We start from the raw sequence: 12388 nt of genomic DNA on the forward strand, positions 1-12388 counted from the left end.
ACGATTACTTAGAAGGCGAAGGGCCTCCTTATTCAGGGCCGTAAGATTCAAAAGAGTTTCTGGGAAAATATTCAGCTCCTCCAAGACTTTGGACAATGGATCCAGAGAGGCTGGGCGGAATCACCTCCGTCAGTTGTAAATTCCTTGTAACAGCCTCACAGTTGCCCAGCCAGCTGTAGCCCCTGGGACTTCATGTTCCTGACAAGGCAGACGGGCCTGGGGAACACAAGGACAGTCCCTTCCCTCCTGACAGAACAGACTTTTCCATCCCTTGCTCCTTCCCTGCAGTGTGGCTTCACCAGGCCCCAAATTCAGCAGAGCCATTGGAGGGTGTTTAACTCCAGGGAAGGCACCACTGAACCAGTTCTGAATCTAGATCTAGAAGTTTCAGAATATTTCTCACTCACATTTCTGGGCTCAACTTGGATTAACATGGACACTAAAACTTTTGTGTTTCCTTTATCAGCCACTTGAGGAATGAGGGGTTTCAGAGGAAATGCTTTTCACCCCGGGGCTCCGTCTTGAAAAGGGTTTCTTGAGATAATAAATATGAAAAAAAAAAAAAAACCTCAGTAAAAGTATTATAAGCATTATTAAAATAACGACTGATTTTTAATTTTTTTTTTTTTGAGACAGAGTCTCACTTTCTCATCATAGGTAGAGTGCTGTAGCGTCACAGCTCACAGCAACCTCCGGCTCTTGGGCATAGGCGATTCTCTTGCCTCAGCCTCCCGAGAAGCTGGGACTACAGGTAACCCAGCTATTTTTTGTTGCAGTTTGGCTAGGGCTGGGTTTGAACTCACGACCCTTGGTATATGGGGCTGGTGCTCTACTCACTGAGCCACAGGTCATTTGAGAGAATAAATTATATAAGAGGCAAACCTTTTTATTTCAAATCATTTTAATGGAAGGTGCTCTCAAAGTGTACACTTCGGTGCCTTTGTAAGAAGAAGATTCTGGACATAACTTTCCCTTTTCTAGGCAAACCAGAACCATTGTTAGGAGCCTTTGTTGGTGTGTGGCGAGTTCTGGGTTCCCTCACTGGTTTCTTAGATCTCTCCAGCAGAGCCAGAATGGTGTCTCCTACTGTGGAGCTGGCAGAGTCCTGCCCTTCCTGTTTGCAGCTTCCGAACTGTGGGCTGGGAATCAGATCGCCAAACCCAAGAACTGTTTGTTAAACAAACCATCCTAGCGGGGCTTCTATTGAGCCCTGGAGTTGGGAGTGAAGTGAAGTCCTTGTTAGTACCTTGCAGTGCCTGGATCTGTGGGGGCTGCTGTTTCTCTACTCAGAGCGCATTTTAAAATTTTCAAAATCCAATTGGCCTAAACCCAACCACCAGACTGTGGCTGAGGAGGTCGGGGAGATGCTGAGATTGTTTTTAAGATGCTTCCAGGCGATGCTGAGGTTCACATTGGATCGATGTGGCTCTTGCCTTGAGTTCTCCCTCTGCATGAATGAGGGCGAACTGAAAGTCAGAATTTAAAAATAAATCAGCCTTAACCTCATGTCATCTTCCTTCTCCTAACCTCTTCAAACACCCCTTCCCTTCAGAAAAAGAATTTCTAAACCATACACTATTTCATAGGCCAAAATAGAGACTTTTATTTCTAAACATAAAACAGATAGATAATTTTTTTAAAAAACACAAAAAACGTTACAACAACAAAAACATCACACCGTCTTTTAGAACACTGCTACTCCCAACTTGCAAAACAAAAGGAAGGGGATGGAAACCTCAACATAACTATAAAATACAGCACTGAGAAGAAACAAGGGGGTCCCTGTGTTCCTCCCTACACGGGCAGGAAGGCAGGGAAGGCTCACAGTCGGCTTTGGACTTGATATGAACCGAGATAACACACACATGTTCCAAGACAAGTCATTTGGCTCCAAGACTCCTTCCCAGAAAGCTTAATTTATTGCAAATGCATGTTTTACTATCACAAATAATATGACAAGAGTGAATATGGTCCCTCTGCACACTGTTTACATAAGAGAGCATTTAAACAATGACATTAGTTTGCTTCTGACATCAAAAACCATTTACACAGCATCGATACATGTACACACATGCACGGAAGCACGTGCATACACACACACACACACACTCAGGCACCTCAACCATGGCTGGCCCACACTGATGAACCAGACCATTCCAGCCACATGAACAACTGGTCAGTATCAGCTTACTGTAACAGGTCTTCAGGTGCAAAGGATGGGCTGAGTTTGCTCACATCCACCTGGCTTAGGTAGAGTGAGGTAGGAATTCAGCTGTTGCTCCCAGGTGGGTTTCTGAGGAGGCGTGGGGTCCTCTGGTTCCCAAGCCCTCCCTGGGGAGGGAAGACAGATTAAACTAACAACTCCTTCAGGTTTGGGCACTTTGGAAGGAGGCGGATGGTCCTTTGGACTTGAAATAGAGGAGAAAAGTACTCATCCCTCTAAAGCTGGTACTGGAAATGTGCCATTTTTCCTAACACACACATACAATGAGAGAGAGAGGGAGAAAACAGGCAAATTTAGGACCCGTGGAACTAGGCCTCCTTCAAAGCAGCTTATTTGTTATAAGAAAAAGAATGGGTGTCATTCCCTAGGCAGCCTGAGGAAATTTCCAGATGACAGAGATCTAAGGGGCCAACTGGCCTTTCCCCTGTATGGAGTTACTTATTTCTAAGACATAAAACACTGCGCCTCAGAGAAAATGTCCTGGACCCAGTGCGGTCTCCTGAGTTCCGAGAAGACGATGGGCTGAGGTAGGAGACTATCCTAAAGCCTGGGAGCAAGAGCTGCCCAGCTGGGCTTCTGCAAGGAGATGTATGTAGAGTACACACACACACACACACACACACACACGCTTCCCTGTCCACTTCCTCCTCTCCAATAAAACCCCTGGAGGACGCACAGCCACTGTCTTTTGGTTTCTCCCATGGGAGGAATGGGGGCTGCTCAGCAGGCAGTGACCTCACAAAGCAGACTCTGTCCTCTGCCTGCCCCTGCAAGTCGTGGCCTGTCTGTTTTTCCAGGGGGAGGCAGACAGACAGTAAGCACCTTGCCAGTTCCCCGGCACTGCATCCAGGTGTGGCCAGCTCTCCCTGGTGACAGGAGTCAGTGGAGGGAGTGGGCCTGGGAATCTGTCACTCCCTGCTCTGCGGTGTATCCCACCAACCAGTCATCCAGCTGTCAAGGCAGCAAATGCCTACGGCCTACAGGGGAAAGAAAAGCTGCTGAGGCCAAAAGAGAGCTCCACAGCCTGGTGGAAGCTCTGGCATCAGGCTCAGAGCCAGCCATCTCTTGGTTCATGTCCCAAATGTGCCACTCCCTAACTAGTTGATTGCTTTTAGGCAGGACGCTCACCCTCTCTGTGCTCTGATATCTGCTCTGGGCTCATGCCATGGCTCCGTAGCATGGGCTTACAATGTTAGGGCCATTACAGGCCCTCAGTGTATGTTTCCTTCCCTTTCTTTTTCATCAGAAGAGGAAGAGGGGCTGCTGGACCGTGACCCTCATCCCCACAGAGGTGCCCAGAATGGACTGGCCTTGGGTCCCTGGTTGCTGAGCTCAGAAGTAAGCTTTCCAGAGAGGAAGCCCGGGATCCTTTTGGGAAATTAGGCCCCCACCATGTGATTGCTGTCTCCTGTCTGGATGAGATGGTCGGGTACATCATGTCATCGTGACAACTAGCAGGCAGGTGCTGGGAGATGCTGGGTCCTGCTGACTGTGCTTCGAGGCTCAGGGCACCTTGCTGTACGGTCTGCTCTTAGGTCAAGAGCTTGCGATTTTGCTGTCCTTTGAGAAACAGCTCCTCCTTGTTCTTTGACAGAGAGAAGGCATTTCTTTTGTTTGAAGTTAAGGGAGAAATGATGACTGGTTGTGAGTTCTTTGATTCTGGCACTCTGCTGGAATGGGGGCTGGCAAAACAAACTACCTAAGGAGTGTCTCTCCCTTTCCCTTTCAAGACCTCAGTTGTCTGCTAGAAAATGAAGGCCTGGCCTGGACAGCTTTAGAGACGATTTCCAGGATTTGTACCCCCGAGCTCCTCAAGTTCAAGAAGAAATTGTAACAAATGAGCATTTCCTGGGCTGATTCCAAACACACAGATGTTAGGAAGCTTAGCCCTGGGTCAGCACCGCCAGGACAAAGAGCTGAAGGGGCTGCCTCTGCACACAGACGTGGCAAGCAGGGACAGTTGGTATATTTGTCTGTTCCCAAGTCTGTGAAAAGAGTGTCTATAGTACCTTGGGTGGACTTGAGGGACTCAGGGCCCCTGTCGGGGATGGGCAGGTAGCAGGGAGTGGCAGAGGGTCATTCTCAACAGTTTAAGGGTGAATGCCTCCAGGTTCTACTAGTGGAGTGTGAGACCAAGACAGGATGAATCCTGTCCTTTAAGAAACAGTTCCTCCTTGTTCTTACTTTGACAGACAGAGGCATTTCTTTTATTTGAAGTTAAAGGAGAAATGATGGCTGGTTTTAAGTCCTTTGATTCTGGCCCTGTGCTGGAGGGGCCCATGGGGGCTGGCAATTGGGTTATAGAAACCACCTAAGGAGTGTCCCTCCCTTTCCCTCTCAAGACCTTCCTTCTCTCCCTGTGGCAGAGACATCTAAGTGCCACCCTACTCCACCCTAACCTTCTTTCTTACTACAAGGATCCCATTTGTGGGGGGACATGATTCCTCCTCCTGCAGATGTGGGGGAACTGTATGACACAGGTGACAGAGACACTTTCCTGGAAAGGTCCTTGTAAGAAGGGAAGTCTTGGCGCGCTCACCTGCTCTTCCTGCCTGGAACCTGGATGAAAACCTGAAGATAAAGTAACCACCTGCACCATGAGGTGACCGTGACAAAGGGAAAGTGTGTTCGTTGTGAAACCGTGGTTCTGACAACTTGGGTGAGGGACGAAGCCAGTAACTACCTCTCTCTAGAGTTCTCAGGATGAGAAAAAAGTCATGTCCCTTGTTTGTTGAAGCCAAAGTTGGTGGGGGAGCAGTGGTGGGGTTCTGTTGCCTGTGGCTTAATCGGGGGACTCTCTCCACACAGACGCCCCCCTTCCCCCTCCCGGGAGAGCTGGTATTCAGAGTGGCGCTGAGGCTCCAGAGCTGATTCTCCCACTTGTTAATAGGTAGGGGGAGGGGTCAGGGAACCAGCCCGGGGTCACGCAGCTCACTAACAGCAGAGGTCCAGCTCAACCCTGTCCAGGGCTGAACAGTGTCACCCTGTCACTCAGTGGATGCACAGACCTTCCCCTGTCCCCGGGACTAACTTCCTGAGCTCACTGGTGGAATAGGAGTTCCTATTCAGACCCTAACCTGTAACATGGGTGCAAAGTGGGAACAAGGCAGTCTGTGGAAGTCTTCCACCTCTGACAGCCCCCAAACCCAGGTGCACTCCTTCGGCAGAGGAGCTGGCATTCGCTACACCATCCTCCCTCCCCTAAAAGTCCCACCTGCAGTTTGTCCCATTACCTGCTTTCTGAGTTTAGCTTGTCTCAGTCACATACTAGATAAAGAAAAAGTGGTTTTTGATTGGGAACATCCTAATTTTAACATAAATTACAAAAAAAGAAAAATAAGGTGGCCAGAATTGAGGATTTTTGTGGGAGCTTGCATCAGGGTTAAAGTTTAAGGTTTCCCTCACGTGACAACTGTGACTGGTTGTCAGCAGCTGCCAGGAGTGGTTTTGAGGCCCGTGAGTGAGCTCCTCTGGGCTGGAGAAGGGAAGGGGAAATGCTCTGTGATCAATTTTCAATGTCTGCGGCGGTGCAGTAAGTGGAGTAGTTGTCCACACCTCCCTGCAATGCGGGCTAGGCTGGTGGCCATCAGATTGGGGTGAGGGAAACAGAGGAGTCTGTGCTGGATTTGCTGAGCTCCTGAGTGAGGGAATTAGGGTAGGACCCCTGCTGGGCCAGGAGCACAAGGGACTCTCTCACGAATCAAGGTGCTGCCATAGTAAGAGACACTCTGGTAACAGACTGCGAAGGAAGCTGCTGGCATCTCAGGGCTCAGGGAGCAGGCAGGGACTTAAGTCTGACAACTATAGACACAGCCTCCCTAGGGGGATCCCTCAGTGCCCCTGCTCTCGGGAGTAACATAGGCAGGAGGTGGGAAAGGTCAAGAGATATTCATCCTAATTCACGGACAAATTGATCACTGAAATGTGATCACTGCCAACCCAGAAAGTCCCCAGTGGGAAAGAATGGGTTTCTCAATTTGATATTTCCAACTACAAATTTTTACCATGATCATAGACTAGTAATTGTGCTATTGATAGAAACACTAAACCACGTAGTATTTAAAAACTCACACACCCATAGCTTCAGCCCTCCACACTAGCTCTCCAGGGCCCTCTGAGGGAGTGTGGCCTAGCACCCTCTGTCCTCCTGAGGCACAGCTGTCTGTCTGGTCCCCCTCCTGCCATGCCCAGGTCCTCTCCTTGCCCTGCCTGGCTGCCCCAGCTCCTCTGAACCACTTTCTCCGCTTGCATGGTGCAGAGTCACCATAGTCACCTCCAGGAGGCAGCACTCACCTGCCCTGAGTGTTCCTAGCATCTCCCCTGTGGGGCTTTTCCAGCTTCTGTGATGGGGGTCTGCCCCCCAGGGAGGACAGATAGGCAAAGTCAAGGGCAATGGGCCCATCTGGTCAGGCATCTTCTATGGCACAAACCCTTTTCCTGGTTTGTGAGCTTCTTGAAGGCTGGGACTAGGATTTATTCACCCAGGATCTTCCAGCACAAAGTCTGACACAGAGAAGAGACTTGAAGAATGCTGGTTGCATTGGACTAAAAGGAAAATGGGCATAGATCACTTCTCCCCGCTGCTATGGGAGAGAAAGCCACAGATCTGGAGGGCACACAAATGGCTAGTGGGAAGGCAGGGCCAGTGGGCTTCTGGATTTTTCATTAAAGCCCATAGCTGGCCAGCTTTCAACCTTTCCTATCCCTTTTCTTATCTCCTACCGGGAATCCTGCCTTAAGCATTCTTCAAGCTGCTCTCTTCTTCCCACCTTCTCTAGCAGGGTTCCCAAACTTGAGGATTTCATGTGTTTCCAGAAAGGACACTGTATTGGGGCAACTTCTCATTTTGTCCAATGAGAGCTCAGAAAACAGAATATAAACCTTAAAAGAAGACACCTCTTACCCATCCCTCATGTCCAACTTAAAGTGGGAAGGATGGAGGAGTCATTGGGAGAAATCAATCCTATGCAAAGGGAAAACTCAAGGCATGTCTCCTTTTTTTTTTTTTTTTTTTCCACTTCACCTTTGGCCAATGAAATCTTTACCATTGGGCCTTGTCCTCAGATGAAAGTTGGGAACTAGGAGGGTACAGCCTGACATTCTCATTCTCTCTTTCTCTCCCTCCTCATCTCCCAGCTCTCTCTCAAATTGTGGTTACATACACATATGATTTAGCATCTTAACTCCTTTTAAGCACATGCTTCAGTGCGTTAAGCCTGACGTCATCTCTGGCCTTTAGCTCCTCTGTTCCCCATCCCTGGATGGCCCCTCCAGACAGACCAGCACCAAGTGCAGGTTCTCAAAGCCTCTGCTAAGCCTCTCGGCCTCCTGGTCAGGCTCTGACTCCAGCTGCCTCATCTCAGGGCAGCCTGAGCCCTCTCCTTGCAGGCCTGACACCCCTGGCTTGCAGTTGGTTAGCAGCAACCCATCAGGAGGCCCTAGATGGTTGGCAGAGACTGTCCACTTTCAAGTCTTTAACTGCCCTCGCCTGTCATCCTCCTTATCCCCCAGGCTGTGGAGGATCCCCAGATTCCTTGCCCTGGAGCTGCCCAGGGAAAAGTACCTTTAGACCCTTGGTCCCTGCTGGGAACTCCAGCCAGCTTCCTGAGGCAAATGGGGCCTGAGCTGGGTCATGACACCCAGGACCCACTTCCTCTGTGCCCAAGAAGGGAGTGATACGTCAGGAAACATACTCACCTCTGGGTTTTTAATGCAGTTCAACAATCCACAGCTGAAGTTCCCACCCTGTGCTGGGTGCTGGGGCTGCATTTACATTACTCAGGACCAGGCACCTTACCCCAGGACAGAGGAGGGGCTCATCTCCCAGCTGGGCAGAACGTCCTGTTCCCCTGAGCAGTGTGAAGATGATAGAACACGACCCACGTGAACACTCCTCAGAGCTGAGGGCCACCCTCAGGGAAACACGTGGCACTCGGCTCTGGCCACATCCCAGCTGAGTGGTGTGCAGAGAGTTCTGTTCACTTGTCCACTGAAGTCCATCCCCAGAGGCTGCAGAGACTATAACCCAGAAGAGCCAGCCTCAAGTCCCCTCCTCCCTACATGGCTTTGCGGTCAGACAGACTTGGGTTCAACCTCCACTTGAGCAAGTGTCTTTTTATTTGAGCCTCATTTTTCTCATTTCAAGCATGGGGGTAAAGAAATATCAAATTCTGGCAGATGACGGTGGGAATTCCATAAATTGTGGCTGCAAGCCCCAGATGCCGCAGGTCCGTGTCTCCGTCATCACACTGGGCAGAGGGCTCCTGGCTTTGTCTGCTGCCCACCTACTTCCAGCTTTTGTTTAAAAACACCTTCTAGATCAGGGGTCCTCAAACTTTTTAAACAGGGGGCCAGTTCATTGTCCCTCAGACCGTTGGAGGGCCAGACTGTGGGCCTGGGATGAGTTGGCTGCTAAGCAGGACAGGCAGCGGTGGCAAAAACACCCAGTGAGCTGGATAAATGCCCTCTGTGGGCTGCATGTGGCCTGAGGGCTGTAGTTTGAGGACACCTGTTCCTGCGTGTGTCTTTCTGCACTCAGAGAACAGACTAAGAGAAAAAGGGGGCTGGGGGGGCTAAGGGCAGGTGGCTAATGCATCAGTCTTACCCACTGGTGTTTCTCTCTTCTCCCTCCCCCTCCTCTCCCCTTTCCCCACCTCTTTTGCCTTCTGCTCTCCATCTGTCTCTCTGTCTCTGTCACTCTCCTTCTGTCTCTGTCATCCTCCTATTTTCCCTCTGTCCCTCTGTCTAGTTCTGTCATTCTCTGCCTCTCTTTCTCTCCCCCCTCCTCCCATCTCTCTCTCTCTCTCTCTCTCTCACACACACACACACATTCCACAGCAATGCCGTTCTCAAGCAGCACCTGAAAGCTCTTCATAGCTATTGTTAAAAGGCTAGAAAGTAAAGTCATAAAAAGAAAATTGCCTGCACCCACTTTAAGTTCTTAAACACAAGAGATGGCATTTGAAAGCACCAGTAAATGGGCTGTTGTGTCATATTATAACTGTATTTATATGAAAGTAATGAAAATATCAATTCTCTCTTTTAAAAAAAACAGTTTTGCAAACAAGCACACTTTAGGGCATCATTATCAAAGTTTAAAAAATATATATCATATAGAGACATTCCTACCCGCCAGCCCGCAGGTTGCGGTTTCTCCCTCCCCAGCATGTGGCGCCCATGGCCCAGCCATGTGCTCAGTAACAGCTTTTCTCTTTGAAGTTGCTGACACAGGGGACTGTGCCACAGTGAGCAGGGTAGGGCCTGAGGGCCATGGTGACCAGTTGGCTCTGGCCTTGCTGTCTCTCACTGTGTAGCCATGGATAAGTTATTAACATTCTCTGGGCCTCAACTTTCTTGCCTGTGACATGGGAGAGTAGAAACAGAACCTTCCAAGTCCCTGCCACAGTTCTGACTACAGGGCTGGATGAATCAATTCGGTGGGCACCTGGGCTTGGCTGCCCGCCCTTGAGGTCTTGATTCATTCAGCCCTTGATTTTTCCAGTAAAGCGGCCACCTGCAGAGAATGGGCTTGTGGCCACCTGCAGTTTCGAAGGGTATGCTCTCTGAGCAGTACCCAGTGTCTCCTGTCCTGTGAATGTCCAGCTATTCCTACTCGCTGGGTCCTGGGCCCCCATGGGGAGAGCTCGCTGAGGCTGGAACTGAGGCCAGGAAGGGAGGGGTCAGTGTGTATGTGACAGCAGTGTGCCGGGGGTCAGGACCCACTTAGGGCCTCAGTTTCCCCTCTGTTTATAGGGCCTTTCCGGGGTCTATAACATTTTATGATCCCAAAGTCCCCTTTAAGGCCTGAGGAAATCCCCTGTTGGTCTCCAATCTGTAGTTCAATAGCCAAAATCCGTTTGTAGAGTGGACACTAAGCATCCTTTACAAAGGGAAAAATTAGTGTTGATTTACAGAAAACATGATCCAGTTATAAAATACTCGAAAACCATTCCACACATCTCTGGGGAAGAAGGGACATGTTTCCAGTCTCAGAACCCAACATGGAGTTGCCCTGGCCCCTCCCAGGTGGCAGCAGGAGCCCGACTTGCCTAGACCTGGCCAGAGAGAGCCTGGTTGGGGATGGCCTGGGCTCTGGTCCCATGTGGGGTCATGTGTGTGACATTCTTGGTCCAGTGGACTTGCCCATCTCCAAAGTGCCTTCTAGGAAGAGGAGGGAGAGTCCTTCAGCCAGGCTGAGCTTCAAGGCCTATCTCTCATCTCTGTCTTGGACCCTCTATCCTTGGCCCCTGGCATGGCGATGCTTCCCTTCTGCCCTCCAGCTTGAGTTCTAGACGATGATCACTCAGTTCAAGAGCATCAAAGGAAACACATCTGTTCCTGGCACTGTCACGTGCGCTGCACCCAGAGTGTGTTTCACCATTCTTCATGGATATCTTAAAAACAAAGCCTATCTCCTTCCCTTTCTCCCCAAACCACTTCCCGAGGGGTCAGTGTCATGGCCACGGACATTCCCCCTTAGTCTGTGTAGTCAGAAGATACTGAGCGGTAGGGGTCAGAGGCTCCTGCACTTAATGCCTCCATCCAGCTGGGCTTTTTCAGCTCTGGGTCTGCTCTTTGTAATTCTTTTCTTCCTTTGACATCACTCTCTCACTTGCCACTTTCCACTGCCATCCCTGTGCCTGCCTCTGGTCATCGCCATTTCTACTTCTAATCCACAGCGTCTAATCTCTGTGGTTTTAAAAACTAGACAAGTGTATCTGTTCTCAGTGTGCGTAAAGCAAGAGCCACTGGGCTCTGAGTGAGGGAGGGCCTGTGCTGCTCTTCTATGTCGGCAGCTGAAAGGCCTCTTCACCAACATCTGAGTTTAGGGGTTGGTTTCTGGTTAAGAAACTGTCATAAAAGTGACATGGTCACTGTTTTTGCTTGCCAGGGCTGACCACAGACCAAGTCGACAACACCACAAAATCCCATTGGAGAAACACATCGCTGGGAATTTCCCCAACTACACATAGACCTTGCATATGAAATTATACATACCAAGCATTTACATACAGAGTATATAAAAATTCTATACATCATTCCCTCGTCACAGAGAGTACGCACATAGTACACATAGACTTAGGCAACACTGTAGTACAAACAAACTTAGGCAACACTGTATAAAAAGGAGGTTGGTTCTGGGAACACTGACACAGTATTTGGACTGATGCAGCTCTGCGGTCTCAGGCCTGCCCCTGTTTCCAGTTTCCCTGGGCGGGCATCCTCAGGAGGAGCCCTGGGACTGCTGGAGGTTGAAGAAGAGTCAGTCACCTGTGTACCCGGTGGGCTAGGTGGGCGGGGGGCCGTCATAGCGCAGCATGAGCGTGAAGGAGCGGGCGAAGTTGTTGGCCAGCGTGCAGCTGCGGTGCTCGTCCCCGACAGGGAGCAGGAGCAGCAGCAGCAGGAAGAACAGCAGCAGCACCTGCAGCGGCAGCGCCACGCAGCACACCTTCCGGAGGATGGAGCCGAGCCCTCGCCCCCGCGGAGCCTGCAGAACCAACACAGCACGCGTGAGGCGGGCAGGGGACAAGGGGGACGCTGGGGGCAGTGGCGGCACTGGGCTGACCGTGTGACCACACACGGCTCGGTCTTCCCATCTGTGAAAGTGGGCTAATGTGAATTTTGCCAGAAACAAAGATCTCTGCAGTTTTCTCAGACCATTCCAGGCATAAAAGGAAGAAGAAAATATAAAGTTACAGGCTCTGCCGGTTGTGACATAAATCCTTGCCTGCTGTATCAGAACACTGGCTCTGAATCTTAAGAAGGTCGCCCAGCTTCTCTAAACCACCAATTTCTCACCTATAAATATGAGCAATAATGGTCACCCACCTGACAGAGCTGTGAAGGTCAAAGGAGACAGAGCCTGGCATACAGCAGGTCCTCAAAAGCTGCTGTCATTATCAGTATTAGTATTCATCCTTAATGTCACCACCATCACCTGTGGTTGTCATCATCACCACCCCCATGTTGATTATTATCACTTCCTCCTTCTCCTCCTTTCTCCTCTTCCTTCTCCCCCTTCTCCTCTTCCTTCTCCCCCATTCTCCTCTTCCTTCTCCCCCATTCTCCTCTTCCTTCTCCCCCTTTCCCCTCTTCCACTCCCCCTTCTCCTCTTCCTTCTCCCCCTTTCTCCTCTTCCTTCTCCTCCTTTCTCCTCTTCCTTCT

General features: G+C 50.2%; 1 protein-coding gene across 2 annotated transcripts in view; it reads right to left on the bottom strand.

Moving 5' to 3' along the window:
- Positions 1-11233: 11233 nt before the first annotated feature.
- Positions 11234-12388, bottom strand: part of SYNE3 (spectrin repeat containing nuclear envelope family member 3) — an 89562-nt gene continuing 88407 nt past the window's right edge. Inside the window, exon 18 of one of the 2 annotated variants that reach the window (XM_003787019.3) lies at positions 11234-11711. In XM_003787019.3, coding sequence (XP_003787067.1) covers positions 11511-11711 — 201 coding nt within the window. In that variant the 3' untranslated portion in view covers positions 11234-11510. The remainder of the gene's footprint in view (positions 11712-12388) is intronic. The other variant, XM_023511542.1, reaches the window with a different exon arrangement.

This window comes from Otolemur garnettii, unplaced genomic scaffold (genome assembly GCF_000181295.1).
Source record: "Otolemur garnettii isolate 467f Iridium unplaced genomic scaffold, OtoGar3 scaffold00020, whole genome shotgun sequence".
Lineage (NCBI taxonomy): Eukaryota > Metazoa > Chordata > Mammalia > Primates > Galagidae > Otolemur > Otolemur garnettii.